The following is a 24186-nucleotide window of genomic DNA, read 5'->3' as shown; positions in this document are numbered from 1 at the left end:
AATTATCACCAATTAAGTCATAAATTCGACTCAGTAGTCCCAATATTGACTAATAAACATGAATTAACAAGAAGATATTAAAAATTCATTTTAATTTTAGATAAATTTGAAGTTTAATAAAGATTTACGTAGAAGACTTCTTTTGAAGTCATCCACGGAAGACTTCAAAAGAAGTCTACTCTGTGTAGACTTCAAAAGAAGTCTTCTATTTAGGTCATTTTTGCAATTACAAATTTACGAAGGAAGACTTCTTAAGAAGTCTACTCTACAGAAGATATCTTCGGAAATCTTCATTTGTAAATATTGGCTTACCTTTGAAATTGAATTTTTTTTTCAAAATTCCCAGAGAAGATTTCTTTAGAAGTCTTCTCGAATAAATAGATTACTTTTGAAGTTGACCGAAGTTAGTCAGAATTTTGACTTTTTGTAGAAGACTTCTAGGAAAGTCTACCTGGAGAATACTTCAAAAGAAGTCTTCTCTAAGTCTTCCGGAAGTCTTCTCAATGTCGCAAGTAGTCTGCTGGGTTACTTTTGCAATTGACTATATTTGACTTCTAAAGAAGTATTCTCGAGTTTAATTCTGGGTTTTGGTCAAACCTTTGCTCGCGAGAGAAGACTTCTAGAAAAGATCAAGAAGTCTTCTCCAAAAAGTCAAATTTCTGACCAACTTCGGTCAAATTTAAAAGTAACATGTTTATCCGAGAATACTTCTAAAGAATTCTTCTCTGGGAATTTCGAATTTTTTTGTTTACAAAGGAAAGTTAGAATACTTCTAGGGAAGTCTTCTATTTAAAACACACAAAAGATCAATTGCAAAAATAACCTATGCATTGACCAGAAGACTTCTAAAGAAGTCTTTTTCGTCGAACAGATCTGAAAAATAAAATGTAGTTCGCGATTTTATACCTTGAACTCGTGAGATGACTTGTGTGGTTTCTCCAATCACCCAGAACTTCACCACAACAACTACCTACTCGTTAATCACTAAGAATCATTAGGTTATTAACCTTACATAATTTGTAATTAAAATGTTCAGTTTTTTTGATGAATTTTGAGAGAAAGTGTAAGATATGTGGTTTGTGTGGATAGGAAATGAGAAAGGATGAGAAAAAATCGAAACTTTAGGGCATTAACACTCTCAATTTGGTAGTTCATGGTGGTTGAGGTATTGATGTCAATGGAAAAGTTGTAAATATTTGGTGAAGATGAGAATGATAAGGTAAAAGCCTTATTTTCAAAAAAAAAAAAAAGTAATGGCATTTCGTGAATAACTAGAATTTCTAAGGTGAATAGGACAAAACAAGTTTCAAAAAAAACATAGATTATTTTTGTGTTTGACTTAAAATTTTGAGCCATTTTTGAAAGAATCCCTGAAATAATCTACTATACTTTGACCAAAAAAAAGAAAAAACTACTATACATTTTGGACTTTTAAACGAACACAAAGACACATATAGCATACTCCCTCCGCTTCGAATTGTATGTCATTTTAGAGCAAAATTTTCGTTTTAAAATTAGTGTCGTTTTATGATTTCAATGCAAAATTTATTGAATTTTTATTCTAATCTATTTTTCTATTGGTTGAAATCTGGTTAGATGTATTGGTAATGATGTTTTTATCTAGTAAATAGATAAACTTAAATGTTTTATTAATTTGTGTATCAAAGTCTAGAACGACAAGTAAAATGAAACGGAGAGAATATATCCTAATTATATACTGTAATAAAATTTACTCAATAAAACATTATAGACAAATTATTTTAGCAATAACTAATAAACAGTAATATTATTTCACATGGTTAATTCCGTATAATTATGTTCACATTGCTGCTATTGCATTACATTAGCAAATATTTAATTATATTTTAGTTTCAAATGACATTTCGTATTTAAAGTTTATAAATAATAAAATATTACAAATTAACACCAAACAAACTATTTAATTTAAAACTATATTTATTATTAATATATTTAGTTTACATTAGTTTATTATATTATATATTTCATAGTGCTTGTTATTATTAAAAATCAATTTTTTCAATACCGCAAAATATATTTTCACCAATCAAACATTATCCACACCGTTTATTTTTTCAAAATCGCACTTATCTCGTAAATCGCATGAACCGTAATTGTAACGTACTTTAATACGTCCCGCTGATTATCAAATCCGCTGTTAACTTCGGACTCTAAGTTAAACCATAGTTATCCTAAATCTAGTGGGGACATTGAATCACATGCATGTTGAGGTATTTTCTATAAAATAAAACTATTCGCCTACAAGAATAATAATCTTTTATGGAATTTACATTTGACTTTCTCAATACGCAGAGGCAGTTTGAACACTAACCGCTGCCACCTGCCAGAAACCATAGAAAGAAAAAAACTTATGAAAAATGTGACAATAATAAAATTTATTGTGGCGTAGTGCAAGAGAATCAAAGAAACAATCTTTTTAATCTAAAATGTATAGAGAAAAATCTCTTTATTTAGTTATTTACCCAATTTTTTAGGAAACAACAACTGGTTCCATATTTTGTTTGGTTTCTTAAAGAGACCATGCATGTTTTCATTCCAAACTCAGTTTTTGCGTACCCATAAAATTATTAACGAGACTATGGGTGTGACTGATAACCATCAAGAAATATTAGAAATGAATAAGAAAAGAATAAATAAGAACAAAATTTTGGGAATGATGAGGAGTGAGAATTCCTTATCAAAATTAACAAAGAATAAATTTGCATTATAATTCTCTACAAAAATAGAATGAAAAGGAACGAAGAGGAAAAAATATTTCTCATGAATGGTAACATTTTTGAAGAACGTTAAAGAATGTAATGTTTCTCTTCATTCCCTTGGTTACCATTCAAACCCTATGTTTTAATAGTTGTTTTATAGAAGATCTTATCAAATGAAACTAATGATAAGAAATGCTTTTAAACTCTTTTAGAAAAATATAGATGCCATAGGCCAATGCTTAAATTTACTTAAGTAAGCACGGCTCTCGCAATAAGCAAGGTCAGGTCGGACATTAATAAGTGTCCGTATAATTGAAAATTAAAATAAAAGAGAATTAAACAGATTGTTCAAGCTTTTAATATTAAACTAGGATAAGATCCGCGCCTTGCACAGAATTAAGTTATTATTTTTATTATATTTTGGAGAATGAAACAATAGTTTGGCTTCATTTGGATTAGGGGTGTTCAATCCAGATATCGGGTTGGTTTCGATTCGGTTCGGTTTTTTTCGGTATTTTGGTTAGTAAAATATAACTACTATTCTAAATCCATATTTACTTTGACTTTAGTCTTTCACATACTTTTGAAAGATTTCAACTAGACAACTAAATTGATCAGCCAATCTTGTTGTTTTAAATCATTAGTATATATATATATATATAAATATATATATATTATTTAGTTTGAATATTTATTAAATAAAAATTTATATGCGTTATATTTTATGATCATTTGTAACTTATTATAACAAAAAAAATAATCTATTGATCACAAAATTTTCAGAGTGAGAATCTTCAAATTTCTAATAATATATAGACGTTTTGAAAAATTCAAAATATAACATATAAGAAAAAATATAAATGTTTTTATTATATATTTAATGTGATTTTTTAATATATTTTAATAATATAAAATTAAAAAAAGAACTAAGATACCAAAATTGTTATCAAATATTTATTATTCATAATAATTAATTTTCATATATACGTTAATCATATTAGGTAATTTCGTAGCTTCTAATTAAGGAAAGTGCAAAAACAATATTTGGTAGATTATTTATCAATTCGAATATTCGATAGTTAGTTTAATAAAAAATATAATGTAAGTTAAGATGGACCAACCTATTTTTTTAAGAATAGTATATTTTATATAGTCATTTATTAAATGAGAATTTATAATCATACACTTCTATGATCATTCATATCGTTTTATAACTGAATATTTAAATCATCGATAACAAAATTTTCAATGTGAAATCTTTAATAAGTTTATAATTTATAAATGTTTTTGAAAATTCATTGAAAGTTTTAATATTAAAATATTTATGTAATCTTATGGTATATAGTTTAATCTATATATATATATATGTTTTATTATTAAATGATATTTTTTACTCATATGGTTTTAAAATCATGTGTATCTTCTTATAATATTAAATAAAAGTTCATATTAATACAATTTTATGATCATTTGGAACTTATTATGACAAAAAAATAATCTATTGATCACAAAATTTTAAGAGTGGTGATCTTCAAATTTCTAATAATTTATAGACGTTTTGAAAAATTCAAAATATAACATATAAAAAAATATAAATGTTTTTTATTATATATTTAATGTGATTTTTAATATCTTTTAATAATATAAAATTTTTAAAAAGAACTAAGATACAAAAATTGTTATCAAATATTTATTATTCATAATAATTAATTTTCACATATATGTTAATCATATTAGGTAATTTCGTAGCTTTTATTTAAGGAAAGTGCAAAACATTTTTTGGTACGTTATTTATCAATTCGATAGTTATTTTAATAAAAAGTGTAATATAAGTTAAGATGGACCAACCTATTTTTCTAAGAATAGTATATTTTATATAGTTATTTATTAAATAAGAATTTATAATCATACGGTTCTATGATCATTCATATCATTTTATAACAAAATATTGAAATCATCGATAACAAAATTTTCAATCTGAAATCTTTAATAAGTTTATAATTTATAAATGTTCTTGAAAATTCATTGAAACTTTTAATATTAAAATATTTATGTAATCCTATGGTATATAGTGTTTAATCTATATATATATATATATATATATATATATTTTTATTATTAAATATATATATATTTTATTATTAAATGATATTTTTTACTCATATGGTTTTAAAATCATGTGTATCTTCTTATAATAAAAATGTTAAACCATTGATCATTAATTTTTAACATAATAATTTTAATAGTTTTAGTCATTTATTGTCATTTTTAAAAATTCAAAATATAACATATACAAAAAAATCTAAATTTTACTTTTATAGCTAATTTGATTGTTTAATTTATTTTAATAATATAAAATTAAACAAAAAATGATGGAGGAGATATAAATTGTTATCAAATCTTTATTATTAAAATCATTAATTGTCATATATATATTAGTCATTTATGGTAATTCCGTAGGTTTGATTTAAGGAAAGAAAATAACATATCATATCATTATATCATATAGTTTGACCAACTTATGTATCTAACAACATATAAAAATCGAATGTGGACCTACTTATTTTTCAATTGAATGTAATTGACTACCTAATTGAGTGCCACCTATGCATTGGGGCCTATTTTAATTAATACAAAATTGAGGTTACATCTTTTCAAATGTTTCTCAATTAATATATAGGGGATGTGCCGTATAGATATTATATCTTAATTTCAAGTTGGGTACAAGTCAGATTACTAAATTAGCTACATTCTAATGGTCACAAACCCTCGGTCCAATTTTAAATGCTTGTATGCAATCTTTTAAGTATATAGAAATAATAGACGGATAAACAAAGAATGAGAAACTAATAGACGGATAGAGAGACGGAAACTAGTGATTCTAGAAAACCATTTTAATTTGCTGAAACTGAATGCATCTATGAATATAGGGTACTATATGGCCTATGTATCCTAAATAACATTGTATAAAATATAGTTTGTTTTCTGAAATTGCCATAAATTCATTGTTTTGAAAATGTCCTAACAAACTAATTATTAATTTTGTTTAAGTATATAATACATTTATGAAAATGTCCTAACAAGGTTGTGTTTAACTCAACTTCACGGTTCTCCTCTGCGGACAATTATACCCCGGAGATAGCAATTCTCTCGTGTATTTCCTATGTTCCTAACGTTTTGTGAACTCGTTTCTTTATTTCCTTGTAAAAGTTGTTGGCGGGCTGGATTGAACTTATGGTTTCACCGAATTGTGTTAGTGCAAAGATGACACCACAATAAGGTAATGCCGAAGATAAATCAAGAGACAAAAAAGATACAACTAACCAACTATGCTTTATTAGAAATCGCCTAAACAATCTATTACAAGACTTGCTTATCAGCTTTACACAGCCTGTCAACACCCTAACAGCTGCTACTGACGGATTCCTAATCTACCCAAACTTGTCTCTTTGTCGTCAGTACTTCAGCAACTGCTTCAACACGACCCAAGAACACCCCTAAGGAATTTTCACCATTCCTCTATAATAATAGCCAGTGTCTTATGGAATACATACGACTCCATAGCTTTTTTATAATGATCTCCACGTTCATGAAACTCTAGTCTCCAAAGACCATGAATATGAACAATTTCCATATCAGTAAGTACACTTTTCTTTTCTTAAAATGTACTTATTCCTCAACGCATAAACTTGCTATCCAAGGTTATCTCTTGCCTTTTCTCCACGGTATAAACTTGCTCCTTAAGTTTATCCCACACCAGCTCAGCATATTGCATCCACATGGTTTCTACTATTCCGCATGCCTCCTGGTTCACTCTCTGACACACACTGCTTCAGCAACTACTTCAAACTACGTCAAGACATAAACCCTCAGTTTATCCTTCTCCATCTTAGCATATCTTGCATCCACATGGTAACCCACCACTCCGCATGCCTTATGTATAGTAACGACTAATGCATCCAGCATCAGTGACTTCATCGCCTAGTTAGTCACAAAATACTATTGATATCTACATGCTCCACTTGCATCTTCAAATTGGTCCGTTTTATTTGGGATGAGGGTTAAGTAAGAGATCAAGGTTCTCTTTGTTTTTGGTTTTTACTTGATCTTTTATGTTCAGTTCTTGTTGGTTTTCTGCGTGGTTTGTGGTTTAATTTTTAGGTTGTTGGATGTTCTTTTTGGTTGTGCTTTGTGTTGTCTGCCTGCTTAGTATTCCATTTCCGTTGCTAGTTCAAATTTTTTTTAATGAAATTTACAATGGAAAAAAAGAAGAAAATGTATAATGGAGGGAAAATGTGAAGAAAGTGAAAATGAGATGCAAAGAATAGTTAGCCTAAACTTTTTTGGCTTCGTACAAATCTAGAGAAATTTTACTCCTATTTTTTTATTCTCATCTTCAGAGTAAACTGACAGAAATGATTTTCACATATTTTTTTAATTGGTTAAAATTAGAGTAACTGGGCTGTGTAAACTGGCAGAAATGATTTTCAGAGAATGTGGATGGATTATGTTGTCATTCAAATATGTCACTGCATAACTACAAATATGGGCTGTGGGTGTGTATTTATGTATATGCTCAAAAGGGGTATGCACTTGGACGTTGAGGTCAAACATCAATCACTTTTAATGGACAAGACAAATTATTGTTATTTTTGTCTCGCCCGCATGCTCTTGTCCGCTTTCAATACTAATCAAATCATAGTTTTCAGCAAAAAAAAGTATTTTATTTCCATATTGTTTTTATACTTCCAACTTCTGTGATGGTAAAAAATCAAAAGCGAACTAGCTAGAAAACATAAAGTTGAACAAATTAGGAGAATATTAGAAACAAACAATCGTTGTCGCACACTTTTTGGGGGATTTTTTTGCAACTACGAGTGGGTGAAAAATTTAATGAAAAGTTTATAATGTGACGGTTTTCTATCCGAAGGGAGGGTTGCTGCTTGCTTCACTGATGCAGCTTGGCAGGCGGGCACAAACAAAGCAGGATGCGGATGGATCTTCCAGGACTGTCGCAATGAAGGCCTATGTCAGGGAACCAAGACCTTCTCCTACATCTCATCAACGCTGATGGCGGAAGCGATGGCGGTCAGGTCAGCACTTATCAACGTCCGTGAAATGGGCTTCTCCAGAATCTGTATCAAATCAGATTGTCAAGCACTAGTTGCTATCATCTCCTCGAATCAGCACCCGGCGGATCTCCATGGAATCACTCGGGACATCGAGCATCTATCTCTTTCCTTTGATTGTATCTCCTATGTTTTTATTTCGAGAAACCTGAACTTGGTGGCTGATGCCCTCGCAAAATCTGCTCTGTACTCTGTTTCTACCAACTAGTTTCGGTTGGTCTGCATCTTTATAATATTTAGTGTTCAAAAAAAAAGGGAGGGTTGCTGCTTACGTTTAAATGAAGAGTAAATGCAGGAGCTGAAGTCAATTATTGGCAGATTCGTCCGAGCGGGAACATGAAATAAAAACTTACGTAAGCGTGATGGATTGTAAAAATATAGCAAGTAATGAAGCAGTTGGATACAATTAAATTGGATTTAATCGGGTGTGAAGTCGATCTGAGGTGAATTATATATCTGCTTATTTACAGTGTTACGCTACCATTATCCATGTAGGATTTTTGGTTGTGAGGCTGCATGTGCGGGTGCATCAATCGTTGTAATGGACTAATGGTGTGGGTCCATCAATCGTTGTAGGGTGTGTTTTTTTTTTTTGCAGTAAAATGTTAAAGAATGGCAATGATATTTGCTTTCAACATACCATTGCTAACTTTGTCTGGTTGTGGATAGTTAATGTGAAGATGGTGTTTCTGTGGGAGGTGTTGAGTGATCTTGGGAGGGTACCGTGGAGCAAGGGAAATGACGGTGTTTGGCAAAAAAAAATTACTTCCATGCAAGGACGAGAAGGATAAAGGTTAAATACGATGAGGCAAACAAAGCTTTTCATGGAGTTGGATATTGACGAGAGTAAAGAGAACGCCGAGCTGACATATGAGGCCAGTGTCACATATCAAAATGATGACGGATATGTTTCTTGCGATGCGGGTGGACTTCCGTATTTCGAGCAAAAAAATCAAGGACATGGCTGAAACGTTTCCGAGACGTCTCGGTTGTCTCACCGATCCGGCCCCATTTAAGTCCTTGCCGTCCCTGCATTACTCGAGACGTATGGGGACGTTTCCAGGTACCTGTGCCCCGTATCCGCCCCCCCGCCGAACGCGGTAGGTGAGACGGCACTAACTCAACGTCCCCGTGCAACCTAGTCCATAAGTTAAAGTTTTATGTCATTCCACTGCCAAAAAATATGATCCTTGATTGATATTGACGGTTTGATTGTTTTCAAAGTGGTTCTAGTGACACACGGGTTTACCACTGCGAACGTTGTGAAACTCGGTGAGGCTGGCGGCACAAAGAGACGCACTGGTGGAAACAATCTTTGTAATGTCGATGGTAATAATAGCCAATTAGCCATGCCAGCTCCATTTTATTTATATAGAAAAACTCTTTTAAGCTAAAACAAGTTAACAACCATTGAAATTTGAAAACAATCTTAGGAATGTCGATCCCATATATTAATGCCATCCAAATTAACTTTTACGTTCATTAGTAATCAATCAATTCTTAAAACACCATATATAGCATTTGTGTAGCAAATTATTATATCTTCAATGGATTTTAATATGTTGCAGCCAAGCTAATACGTCTCTTTGAACTATATACTTTTGACATTCTCTTTGAACTATATCTTTGTCTAATATCTTATATTTTTGTGATTGGTTTCAGAATTTGTATGTCCTGATTGTGCATAATGTCAGTGACATACGTAATCCTAGAGAAACTGGGTAATATATGACCATTAAAGAACTAAAATCCAACCAACCATGTCATCCACATGATCAGGCCTCATCAGGGCACTCCATGTCAGTTTCCTAATTTTTAAAAATATAGCATTAAACGCAAGTTTAAAATTGAGAAATTTTCTCGGATGACCCTAAATTTTCTTTTCTCACAAATAAATACTACAGTAATTCAACAAGAATTTTTGGATTTCAAAAAAAGAAAATTTGAAATATTCTTTTGAAAAAGGATAGAAAGTTCGAATTCCAAAACGTGTTATTTGAAAATAATATTATTGTACTATTTATTTAATTAAGTAATTATGTATTATTAAATATATATATATATAAAGTAAAGGTAGAACTGTCTTTTACTTTTTTAATAAAAACTATTTTGATCATTTTTATTTGCTGTGAGCGCTTTTGATGAAAAAATAAATATATTTTAGAATCATCTGAGAGATGACATAAAGTATACTCGTGCACAAGGAAAGCAAAAAGGGTTTGAGCAGGGTGAGAATTATATCACTATGTACAGTTCACTAAATGGTTACATGTTACTCCACTCGATGAAATATGGAGGAATTCTAACTTGTTAGAATTTTATTTACTATTAGAGAACAGAAAGTATTTATGTGTTATTTTCTTGATTTAATTTGGATAATAGCTACACCAAATCATTTTACTTTTTAATTTTGTTTTAAAACAAAATGACTTGTTTTATTTCTCTCTAATAATAAATACAGTTACATAATGTTTTCAGAAAAGTTGTGAAAAATGAATCTCAAGTAGAAATGTTAAGGACGTCCCTTCCAATTTTCTGAATTATACAATTCCTACTTATTGGTTGAGTTTTTTTTTTTGTTCTTATATAGAATGGACATTAATGGAAAAGACAGGTAACAAACACATACGATCCACTAAGTCACGAGATATAAATCTAACTAATTTTCGCAAAAAAACTGGGTGGCTTGATTCAATTCAATTTTAATTTATTTATATTTGCAAGGGTTTTGTGTGGCCAACAAACAATAAAGAGACCTGTCATATGACGCATATCGAAACCTCAAGAGACGACAACAACAAAAAGCATCAAGTTGTATCAGATGCTGAACCAGAAATCAATAAAACTTTTGAAAATATCATTACGTTCATTATCAATTTATCATTATATTTTGACTAACTGGGTTTATGAAAATGCTAACTTTCATAGCTATTGTTGTAACAAATATTAATTTCATTTTTTCTCATGTTATTTTTTGTTAAAATTTAATTCGAAAGATAAAAAATTAGGACCTTTTACCTTTTATGAGTGTGATTGTATTGTATTTTTATAGTAAACTTTTACTCTAAAAATAATTTTACTCCTAATCCCACTAAAAATTTACCAATCAAGTGGGAAACACTTTTTTCACTTTTACTCTATTTACTATTCAAATGGAGAAAAACATAGACTCATGTTTACTCCATATTTTGCTAGAGTAAAAATGTATCTTTTTATTTTTCTTGTTTTTCACCCATTTAATCCCACTCATTTTCACATTTTTCATTTACTCTAGTTTACTCTATAATTACCAATCAAACCCTAGATACATCTCCAACATGACGACGAAAAGAAAGTGTGTGATTGAATAATGTGAAAATAAAATGGTGGGAAAATGAAAGTGGGAAAGAGATGAAATAATTTAAAAAAAAAAATGGAGTAAAACTTCCCACTTACTTAAAGTGAAAGAACAATTTACTCTGGTTACCTTCATTTTTATACTAAACTGGTGAAAAACTTATTTCACTTGACTGGCAAAGAAAAAGTGAAAATGAGACTAACACTACAAGAAAACAGCGGTATTCTGACGGACATTCCAACGGAAAATGAAATCCTCGGAATATTCCGAGGAATTTCCGAGGATATTCCGAGCAAACACAAAATTTGGTTTCCTCGGAATTTCTTCGGAATATACCGACGGAATTCCGAGGAAATATCAATCCGTCGGAATATTTTTATGGAATACCGAGGAAAAATGTATTCCTCGGAAAAAACCGATAAATTTTCGAGGATATATTATAGCCGTTGGGGGATTTTAAAAATTCCGAGGAAATTCCGACGAACTAGCCGTTGGCGTCGGAATTCCGTCGGAATTTCCTCGGTCTGTCGGCAGGATTTCAACTATAAATACAAACACCCCTCTTCCTCTTCATTCACTCTATATCTTCATCCTCCCTCTTACTCTCTTTACACACGAATTTGATTCATAAAAAAACATGTCTTCTTCAAATTATTTTCGTTCTTGGATCGATCGACCTCATTTGGATCCGAACACGAGATTGCTTACGGAAGAATACCAACGAGGTATAACCGAATTCATGGGGTTAGTTCACCGACAACCAGAAGCAAAAACAGGTATGTTAAGATGTCCTTGCTCTAATTGTAAAAATAGAAAGGTTATTAAAGAGTGGGATGTTTGGACTCATCTATATTTGAGTGGGTTTACACGAAGTTACAAAATTTGGTATCATCATGGGGAAACTGATTATGAACATGGTAGTACTAGCGAACCTCAGCCAGCGGTTAGATTAGAAGAACCAATTAGAACGGATGTAGATTATGGTGTAGGTACTGAGCAGATGGTAAATGATCATTTTAGAGGGGAAGATTTACCCAATGCACAAGCTAGGAGATTTTATGATATGTTGGATGCTGGAAAGCAACCATTGTACGAAGGTTGCAGAGATGGTCATTCAGCTTTATCATCTGCTATAAGATTGATGGGCATTAAAACAAATTATAATTTGGCTGAAGGCTGTGTGGATGCGATTGCTGATTTTGTAAAAGGTATTCTACCCGAGGATAATGTAGCTCCTGGTTCATACTACGACGTTCAGAAACTCGTAGCTGGTCTTGGTTTATTGTATCAGGTAATAGATGTATGCAGCGACAACTGCATGATTTATTGGAGGGCGGATGAACAGCGGGTTACATGCAAATTTTGTGGAAAGCCTCGTTATAAAGATACGAGTGGAAGAGTTCCAGTGCCATATAAAAGGATGTGGTATTTGCCTTTGACGGAAAGGTTACAGAGGTTGTATATGTCTGAACGCACAGCGCAACCAATGAGATGGCATGCGGAGCACTCAACAGATGGTGAGATCAGACATCCTTCAGATGCAAAAGCGTGGAAGCATTTCCAATCAAAGTATCCCGACTTTGCGTATGAGAGAAGAAATGTCTACCTTGGTGCATGTACTGATGGTTTCAGCCCGTTTGGCAAGAGTGGAAGACAATATTCTCTATGGCCAGTCATTCTTACACCATACAACCTACCCCCAAACTTGTGCTTGCGACGAGAGTTTTTGTTTCTCTCGATTCTCGTTCCCAGACCAGAGCATCCTAAGAGATCACTTGATGTGTTTCTTCAGCCACTAATATATGAGTTGCAACTACTATGGGCTCAAGGTGCTGAAACATACGATGTTTCGTGTAAAGAAAACTTTCAAATGCGGGCAGTACTAATGTGGACAATAAGTGATTTTCCAGCATATGGTATGTTATCTGGATGGACAACGCATGGAAGGCTATCATGTCCATATTGTCAAGATAACACTGATGCTTTCCAACTAAAACACGGAAGGAAAACGTGTTGGTTTGACTGTCACAGGAGATTCCTACCACCTGATCATCCATATCGTAGGAGTAGGAATTTATTTACGAAGAACAAGAGGGTGTTTGACAGTCCACCTCCGGAAATTTGTGGGAAAGATTTGAAGACACAACTAAGAGATTTTGGTGCAGAAAGGACGCCAGACGTCGGTGGACATGAGTGTTTTCCGGTAGATGCTGTTGGAGACCTACATAACTCGCACAAAAAAAAAGTATTTTCTGGGATTTGCCATACTGGGAGGATCATCTGCTAAGGCATAATTTAGATGTCATGCATATTGAGAAGAACTTTTTTGACAATCTCATGAACACGATCCTTAATGTTCAAGGTAAAACAAAGGATAATTTGAAGTCAAGACTGGATTTAGTCGATATATGTGCTCGTTCAGAACTTCATGTTGATGAGAATGGTAAGGCTCCTTTTCCCATATACCGACTTGATGCAGAGGGAAAAGATGCGTTCTTTGATTGGATTTCAAACGATGTGGAATTTCCAGACGGTTACGCATCTAATTTGCGTAACTGTATCGACGGAAAGGAAGGAAAGTTTACTGACTTGAAAAGCCACGATTGCCATGTAATGATGCAGCGCCTCCTTCCGTTTGCCTTCAAGGAACTATTACCACGAAATGTTCATGAAGCAATTACAGGGATAAGTGGTTTCTTCCGTGATTTATGTACGAGATCAGTGACTCTTGAAGGTATTGAAAATTTGAAGACTAACATAGCCGTGATTCAGTGCAACCTTGAGAAGATATTTCCTCCCTCATTTTTTGATGTTATGGAGCATCTTGTTATTCACCTGCCAAGAGAATTGGAACTTGGTGGTCCTGTGCAGTATAGATGGATGTATCTGTATGAGCGGTATATGTTCCATTTGAAGATGGTGAAAAATTTAAGTAGGGTGGAAGGTTCTATAGTCGCACAGATGATCAATGAAGAAACTTCAAACTTTGCCGAATACTACTTTCCAGCAGAAGTTCAGACCAAAAACAGAAGACCTGCTCGGCATGATGATAGAGGCGAACGGGCAACATATCATGTTACGGTTCCAGACATTTTCACAGACGTTGGACGACTTAGCGGAAAACCAAAGGACCGTCGACTTACTGAGCAGGAGCGCAGTAATTTGCAAACATATTTGTTCACCAACTGCGAAGATGTTCTTCAATATGAGAGGTAAATAAATTAGCTTACAAATTTTTATTTTAACAAGTTGAAATTTAAATCTTAATTAATTACATTATTGTCATCATATGTACAGGATTTTCATGGCAGAAAAGCGGTTCGAATATAGATACGTCACAGACAACGAACTAGAAGAAATGAAGCAGAGAAAATTTTTTGGATGGATGTTTACTTATGTGAGTGCTTTAAACAAATTAAAATATCATTTATCACATATTTATACTAATTCACATTTATTGATATAACATATATATGTGCTATTAATAGGTTTCTGCTAGTTTGGCTAGAGATGAAACATTTGACGATTGGATACACGAGATGGTCGTTGGACCAAACTTTGTTGTGAAGTCATATCCGAGATTTTGTACTCGAGGATATGCATTGACAACTCAGAAGAGGAGACGTTCGAGTACGACTTATGATGATGGCGTTTGTTCTGCATCAAGAGATGATGTATACTATGGACACATACATGCGATTTTGGAAATCAAATATTTGGGCATGGTTGGATTGCGCTGTATTGTTTTCTATTGTGATTGGCACGACAACACTCTAGATCGAGGTGTGAGAACAGATGCATTTGGTGTTACATCAGTAAATTCGAGGCGAAAGCTGCAATATTATGATCATTTCATTCTTGCTTCTCAGGCCGATCAGGTAATTAAATGTTAATTATTCAGAATGATTCATCATCATGTGTATTAATTTATAATTTTACTAATAATTTTTTAAATGTTACAGGTTTGTTATATCAAGTACCCCCGGGTAAGGAACAGAGATGATCCATGGGTTACTGTAACAAGACTCAACCCGAGAGGTCGAGTTCAGGGAAGTTCTGAGCTGGAAGACCCACTACAACCAAGCACATCTGGCAACTTAAGTGCAGCAGAAGATTTAGCTGGAGTTGGCCTTGTAGTCGATTTAACCGACTTCGGAGAGGAAGCCGTCGTTCACGTAGAGGATGAACCAGTGATTGGAGAGTTTCACCAAGATCCAGATTCAGATTCATCTGGTGATGATGACTCGGAAACAGACTAGCATCGACTTTTTTTTTAATAGAAATACCGAGGAAACCTAAGTGTCCGTCGGAATTTCCTCGGAATACTTTCATTTAACCGGGCAAACCAGCCGCGAAATATTTCGCGAAAATTAAAATTGAAATACCGAGGAAATTCCGACGGAAACTATCCGTCGGACCCTAGGTTTTATAACGCCGAAACACTTCTTCTTCCCCATTTCTCTCTTCTTCCTCTCCGGCTCCTCTCCCTCCTCTCCGGCGACTCTCCCTCCTCTCCCGACGATATCTCCGGCGAATCCTCTCTAAACCTACACAAATCATGTAAGGACCCTTTCCCACTCTCTTAGGTTCTATTTGTTAGGTTTTTGTGTAGATTTGATAGATTTTTGTTAAGGTGATTGGTTAGGATTGTGATTTGGTCGTATAATTGGTTTAGAATTGTGATTTAGTTGAGTAATTTGTTTTGTTGAATTGATTTAGAATTTTTTAATAAATTTTTTATTATTTATTTTATTTATAAAATCGATTTTTGTATATAAATTCGATTTTTGTGTATAAATTCGATTTTTGTATTTTACAAAATGATTTTTGTATATAAATTCGATTTTTTGTATTTTACAAAACAATTTTTGTATATAAATTCGTTTTTTTGGATTTTACAAAACGTTTTTTGTATATAAATTCAATTTTTTGGATTTTACAAAACATTTTTAATATCTATAAAACTTTTTTGTGATTAAAAACTATTATTAGGGATTTAAAAAAAAAATATATATATAATATACATTTCTATATTTATTAAACATTTTTAATATTATTAAAACTATTTTTTGTAATTATTAAACTATTTTTTATTTATTAAAACTATTTTTTGTTTATCAGAACTATTTTTATATATTTATTAAACATTTTTAATATCTATAAAACTTTTTTTGTGATTAAAAACTATTATTTGGGATTTTTTTTTAAAAAAAAATTAATTTCTATATTTCTATATTTATTAAATATTTTTTTTTAATTTACACGTCTAATGATGATCATACCCGGCCTTGACAGCGTCGTGGTGGTGGTGGTACGGGGAGTCAGTCTCGGGATTCCAGACTTTTTCAGGATTCTCCTTCGCTCCACAGCTCCTACCATACATCTCCCTATGATGCACCCGCTCCTGCTCCTCTCGCTCCCGCTGTTGCACCCGCTCCTGCTCCTCCGGGAGTGATGAGTGTTGCGGAGTTGGTTCGACAGCCCGGTCGTGACCATCTTCCCTATCTCACTCCGTATCCACAGGGACGGGGTCAAACATGGTAATTAAACATATCTTTTTTTCATTAAAATTTGATTCATTATTAAGCGTTTGTTCTTTTTATTAGGTTCAACCGATCCGGGAACGGGATCAGCGCATGGATCAACCGTATGATGTACTCGTCCCTCGACAAGGGACATCTGAATTTCACTCACTTCCCTACCGACAAGCAGCATCTGTGGTTTCGTCAGTTTGCGGTAAGTATTCTAATTTTTTACTTATATTTTTAATCTTTAATATAAATTTTCTACTAATTATGTTTTTTTTTTCAGCAAGAATTCAAATGGAATTCCGATGAGACGCTCTTTATCTATCACCACTTCGTCCATAAAGTTATGGACAACTATAGGAAGCAGATCCACGAGTGGAAGAAGAAGTGGGAAATCAACAAGGTTGTTTTTAATTTATTAAACAATTTTTTAATTTATTAAACTATTTTTTATTTATTAAACTATTTTTTTTTTATTAAAATGTCTCAAAGTCGATAAACAACACGGTCTGGACGGAGTTGTGTGCGCATTGGGATAAGGAAGAGACGAAAGAAACTTCTTCCACCAACTCCACCAACAGCCGGAGCGGCCGTAAAGGGAAGGGCGTCTTCAAGCATAACTTGGGTGCTCAATCTATTGTCTCTCTGGGGGATCGCATGGTAAGTTCAGCCGTTTTTCTTCAATTATTTAAGTTTTGAAATTTTATTTTTTGTGCATTTCTTCTAATTTCTAATATTTCTTTAATTTATGTTTTTTTCAAGGCGGAAGAAAATGATGGCGAGCCGGTTGATGATCTCGCCCTAATGAAGAGGGCGTATACCAACAAGAAGACCGGCCAGATTGATGACGGTCTTGTGAGGGAAGTGGTCACTCTGGTCCAAACTCAGGTGCAAGACGAAGTGTCTCAGCTTCAAACCGAGGATGACGATTCGACGGCTTCGGCCAACTTGTCCCGGTTTCGAATCAACGAAATCGTTGAATCCGTAAGTTCTTTTTTTTAAAGTTCAATTCATTTATTTCTTGATTTAAATTTGGCTATTTTCTATTTCAGTCGGTTCCAAGGAAGAAGGGACGTTTGGTCGGTTTGGGTCGTCGCACCCGGTCGGTTCCTCCTTCTTCTACACCAACGCCCTTTGTTGATCCAGAAGTACTTACGGCTCAGTTGAAGGACAAGGATGATCGCATATCTTTGTTGGAGACCCAGATGGCGGCTCAACAGGCGGGCTATGAGGCACAGAGGAGGCTGAGCCAGCAAATGATGGAGATGATGCAGAGGATGTACCCGAACGAGGTGTTCCCGAACGTGCAAGACCCGTAGTTTTTATATTTTTTTCAAAAACTCGGAATGTTTTATTTTTATTTGTACAACTTTGAATATTATCTAATATGTTTTCAATTTTAATTTTAATTTTATATTTTCGAATTTAAATTTCAAAAATTTTATTTTTTAAATTTTTTTTTTTTTTTTTGAAATTCCGAGGAAATGAACCCTCTGAAATTTCCGAGGAACATTTCCTCGGAATATACCGAGGGACTTCTTCCTCGGAATATACCGAGGGACTCATTCCTCGGAATTTTCCGAGGGCTCGGTTCCTCGGAAATTCTCGATGAAAATTTCGAGGAACATTTCGTCGGAACTTCCGAGGATTGGACCATCGGAAAATCCATCGAAATATCCCGAGGAAGTTCTCCCTCGGTATATTCCGAGGAGCTTTCCGACGAACTGCTGATCCTCGGAGTTTCCTCGGAAATTCGTTTCCTCGGAATTCCGTCGGAAATTTCCGAGGGATTTCCGAGGAAAAATGAATTTCCGAGGAGTTATTTCCGAGGATTTGTTTCGTCAGTATGTCGTCGGAATAACGTTATTCCGACGACATACCGACGATTTTTTTCTTCGGTATGTCGCTGTTTTCTTGTAGTGTAACAACTGAATCGAGGGTAAATATTTACTCTAAGAGGTATATACAGTCACATCCAAAGTCTTTCAACTAAACGTGTAAATTACACTATATATTTGATTATATATTTCTTATTGTGTCTACTGTGTTTTATTTATACAAAATACGTAGGATCTTATCAGTTCCTCATTGATCGCTACTATGCAATCAAGAGCAGTATCAATTTACCCACAGTTTCAGGATTTGTAAACGTTCACTATATACATATATAAGTTCTAGAATCTTAGACTAAAGTTTCCAGTTATAATGGCCCTGTAAAGGAAACCTCATCAACTTTAGGTCCTCGGTCTCTCATGAACAAAGAAAGTCAACTTCGTTAAGCTAAAACTAAGACGTTGCAATCGCCAATTTCCAATAGAATTGTGGACCAATAATTTTGTTTTTTCCTTCTTCCAATGATTTTCGTTTTCTGCTTAGGGTTGTCTCTGATAAATATCTGTTTTATCCTTGTGCCAGTTTAAATGGAGTATACTATAAGAGTACTGGCTGTCGGCATATCGCCACAGTTCAATGAATGTCCTGTTCTCTTTCAACTCCTTTAATAAAAACCACATAAATACTGAGATTAAACGTAAAATTCGTTTGGCCAAAAATACAAAACGTAAATCTGATTCGATTTTGTTTGAGGAGAGAATTTTAATTCTATCTTATTATAATACTATAATTATATAATTTTAAAAAAAATTCCTTAACAACTACTTTTCTTACCTTAACTTACGCATTGGCATTCGGGGTCCCAATCGGATTTCGGTTTTATCCAATTGAGTTTCAGTTTTTTGAGTTTATCAAAATCAGGCCCATTCGGATTATATGAAAGTTCGGTTTGGGATCGGTTCGGGTTCTATCGGGTTCGGGTCGGGGTTAGTAAATCTTTAAAGAACCGGTACAACCCAATATACTTTCGGGTTCGGGTCCTACTCGGTTTTTTGGTTTAAAAGTACCTGATTTTTACCTATTTTATAACCAAAACATGAATAAAATCGGTTCTTCAGTTTTAAAATACATGATTTGTACCTATTTTGTAACCAAAACTTAAGTAAAATCGATTAAAAAATAAGGAACATCAACCGTGATCATTCAAAATCAAACGAAAAGTGAACATATTTACTGATAAAAAGAAAACCAAATAAATAAAAGCATAAAACGAAAACCAAGTTCTCTTGAAATGAAAAACATTGTTTAACGAAAACAAAATCTAAATCTAAATACTTCAAGATTCAATGGCCATCTTCAACCATCAACCTTCAACCTTCATGTAATAGAATCACCAACCTTCGTGTAATAGAACCACCAACCTTCATGTAATAGATAAGTATTTTAGATGTTCAATATTTCTTAGTGTATTTTAGATACATATTAGGAATTGAGATCATGTTTGGTACACGATATTTTCAAAGTTTTGAATGTTTCGGGTTCTATCGGATATCCATTTAGATTCGGGTTCGGTTCGGATAATACTCATAACCCAAAATACCACAAAACAAGATCTATTCGGTATTTACGACGGGTTCGGATCGGTTCGGTTCAGATTTATTTTTATCGGATCGGATTCGGTTCGGGTTTTCGGGTTCGGTTTATTTGCCCAGCCCTACCTTAACTATAGAATTATTAGTTCTTAAAACAAATATATATATATATAAAAGTATATCTGAACATTTTGTATATATATATATAGATATCAGAAATAAATTTTATATAATTCATAAATTGTTGTTGAATCTACTCTATTAAAATAGAGTCCTATTTGAAATTTACATTGACATGTTTTAAATTTGGACCTATTAAATATGTTGTGACTTAATATTATTAAGTCATTTAAATTATGGACCTACCTAAAATAACTCAATCTAATTAAGATAATATTTGGAAACTAAAATATTACCCCATAACTACCTCCTTAAATATTGCCTACTAATTATTATTATTTAAATTTTGTTTACGCATAGAAATTTTGAAACAAAGGTTTGTATTTCTATAGAAATGAATTTTGACAAATGTGGAATCACATACCATATTCTTATATATTCACCCTTAGATCATTTTAATTTTATAGATGACTATATATTCATATATATATTCAGTAGTATCTAATCCTATTTCCCCGGCCCGTGTATTTTGTAATCCTCATATCCTACCTCACTAATATTATTTAACTTTCTTAGTGACATACCTTTTGAATCTTATAATATAATTGCTATACCTTAGTAAAAGAAACTATATATACTATATATAACAAATAAATAATAAGTTACATACCAAAACCATGACTATTAACATATGCTATATATCGTCCATAGATTTTCCAGTACATTTTCTATACATTTAAATTTTATATTAGATAAATTATATCTCAGCTTTCAATTTTTAAATTCAGAATGAAAAAAATAAATCTTTATTCTGAATAGAAAAAAATCATTTGGCATATCATTCAAAATTAAAAGATGAATAAATCATTGATTATTGTTATACTATAAATTTCACAATTTTGAATTTGTGCATTGTTTGTTTAAATTCTGAAACCAAAAGATATTTTTTGTTATATTATAAACCTATGTAACCATATATTTTGAAAAACTTTCCATGTAAATTAAGACGATATATATTTTAAATAGCCAACCTTACAATATTGTTTAAACTGAAAATACAATAAATAAGTTTTGTATTGTTCAACATATATTTAGTTTAACGATTTCAAGAATATTCTTATAATGAATTTCACATAATTTCATACCTAAATTCAGATCCATGCGCTCAAACTGAACTCAAAATTTTGGGTTCCTAACATTGTTATTTGAACAAAGCTAAAAACTAAAATAACAAAACCCAAAACAAACCAAACTCAAATTTATAAATAATCAAACTATTACTATACTCTATAACCAAAAATCAAAATCTACAACCATACCGAAAACTCAAAAGTACAACCTCGACGTAAACCAAAATTTACAAAATATCATCAAACAATAAAAATTTAATTTTGAAACATAAATTATAATTATTAATGATGCTAAAATTATACATATTAATATAAATATTCCCGCGCAGCCGCGCAGAGCAAAATCTAGTATACAATTAATATTAGGTTCGTTGGACCTTTAGCCTACAACTAATAAGTTCTTTTGGAAAGGATATACAATAATAATTTTGGCGAAACATATTTAAAATTAAACAGTTAGTGAGTGTTTTTTTTTTGCTAAAAACAATTTAGTGTGTTTTAAACAATTTGGTGAAATAGTGTGTTAACATATTACATATGCAAATTTACAAAAAAAAAAAAAAAGCATATTACATATACATCAGTTGATTCAGTTACTGTTCAGAACAATGTTATGAAATTTTTACTGTGTATTATTTATGTATCAGCTAAAATTTTCTTAAATTTTTTTTCCTTTTGTCGTCCATATTTATAGTTTTAAAAAAACTTTTTTGACGTGCAAATATGTTTTTTTTTTTGAGCAATACGTGCAAATATGTTATAATGCTATACTTATTGTATAATAAGTCATCGTATCTACTAAAATGAAATATCCCCGTAAGAACATGCCTGCGTAAAGCTTTTTGTCAAAAAAAAAAAAAAAAAAACATGCCTGCGTAAGAAGAGAAACGCTTCCCTTTTCCAGTCAACTTCCTCAGACTTTTGGCTATTTCACATTGCCTCAAAGGACAAGAAGCAGGTCTAAAACGCTTATGTGGCAGTTCTTTGCCACATCACGATATGATGATCTCATCTATAGTGTCGTTTTCTCGCCGCCTAACGTCACTCCCCGATTGCCATCTTCTGACACGTGGAAATAAAAATAACCCAATTCTTTTTTTTTAGTATAGTGATAGATTTTGGTGAAATCTTGTTTTTATCCTTGGATACATTGAAAAAGTAAATATCAGTTTTGTGGTTGGTCCCCATTTGGTTGTATAAAATTAGGCAGTCATATTTGTCTATAGGACCTATGACAATATAACAATAAAATATTCCCACTCTCACAGTATCTAATTAATTCCAAGCCCTTTATATATAGGATTAAGTTTTGCAATAAGTTATTGCCACAACAAAAAGAGATAACCAAAAGAGAAAAGAAAAAAGATAGAGAAAAAACTGTTAAAAGGAAAAAAAAAACAGTATTCTCAATCTACCATGTCTTCTTCTCCGAGTTCTTGGAGCTCATCACAAGAATCATTCTTTTGGAACGAGAGTTCTCTCTTAGATCATTCATCTGATCATCCTTCCTTCTTTTGCCCTAATTATAATTACTCTGATTACTTTTTCTCATTTGAGTCACCGGAGCCTATGATTAAAGAAGAAACTCAAAACGGCGACGTTTCCAACTCCGAGGAGGAAGAAAAGATAGGTACTATTGATGAAGGGAAGTCATACAGAGGAGTGAGGAAGAGGCCATGGGGAAAATTTGCGGCTGAGATAAGAGATTCGACTAGGAATGGAGTTAGGGTTTGGCTGGGGACGTTTGATGAAGCTGAGGAAGCCGCTCTTGCTTATGACCAAGCCGCTTTCGCAACAAAAGGAGCTCTCGCAGTACTCAATTTCCCCGTGGAAGTGGTCAGAGAGTCTCTCAAGAAAATGGAGAATGTGAATCTTCAAGATGGTGGATCTCCGATTATGGCCTTGAAGAGAAAACATTCACTTCGAAACCGGCCTAGAGGGAAAAAAAGGTCTTCTAACTCTTCTTCCTGTTCTTCTAATTCTTCTTCTTATTCATCTTCATCCTCAACTTCTTGGTCTTCATCTTCAACATCAAGAAGCAACGAGCAGAGTGTTGTGAAGCAAGAAAGTGGAACACTTGTGGTTTTTGAAGATTTAGGTGCTGAATATCTAGAGCAACTTCTTATGAGTTCATGCTAGTTAATCTTGAAATTGATTAATTAAGCTTTAATTTGTGGTAGTCTTGAAATTTGTTTGTTCATTTTGCAGTTTCTTTGGTTCTCTTCTTTTTTTTTTTGTTGTATCTAAATAAAATTATTGGAAGAGATGCGATGGTGATGTTGAACTGTATAGAAAACTGTATTATTGCGTTATATCGCTGGAAAGTGTGTGTGTCCACCTTATTATTGCTTTAATATTTTTTTGTGCTTTACTATCCTTAGTTTTTCTTACATGGTAAAAGATATTAGAAGATAAAGGTATATATCTCGCAAGTTAATCATTCCTATCATCAGTCAAAGACTGTGAATCTTAAAATATATCAAATCGATCCAAGCTATAAAGGTATTCCTAGTTCGAATAGCAAAATCTAACCAAAAAGAAGTTGATAAGATAACACTAAGGTTTTTTTTATTTGTAGGATAATTCGATGATTAGATCTATAAAGGTACGGTCCTATTATATTGTGTATAGATATTATATCGTAATATAAATATCATATAATTTACATTATGACGTTCATATTATATTATTGTCTTAAGTAAGACGTCGTTGATGATGCTTTCGTTATCATTGTTGTTAATTTCATTATTGATTGGTTGTTTGACTTTCATTGTTATCT

General features: G+C 32.5%; 1 protein-coding gene across 1 annotated transcript; it reads left to right on the top strand.

Annotated features, from left to right (window-relative positions):
• The first annotated feature begins 22668 nt into the window (after positions 1-22668).
• On the top strand, positions 22669-23719 carry LOC111210773 (ethylene-responsive transcription factor 15-like). The gene has a single exon (XM_022711369.2). The coding sequence runs from the start codon at positions 22824-22826 to the stop codon at positions 23544-23546; it is 723 nt and encodes a 240-aa protein (XP_022567090.1). The 5' UTR covers positions 22669-22823; the 3' UTR covers positions 23547-23719.
• Positions 23720-24186: the final 467 nt, after the last annotated feature.

This window comes from Brassica napus, chromosome C4 (assembly GCF_020379485.1).
Source record: "Brassica napus cultivar Da-Ae chromosome C4, Da-Ae, whole genome shotgun sequence".
Lineage (NCBI taxonomy): Eukaryota > Viridiplantae > Streptophyta > Magnoliopsida > Brassicales > Brassicaceae > Brassica > Brassica napus.
The sequence above is the reverse complement of the archived record's forward strand: the minus strand, read 5'-3'. Positions and strand labels throughout refer to the sequence as shown.

Coding starts and splice junctions, on each gene's coding strand:
- LOC111210773 (XM_022711369.2), top strand. CDS start 22,824: ATGTCTTCTTCTCCGAGTTCTTGGAGCTCATCACAAGAATCATTCTTT.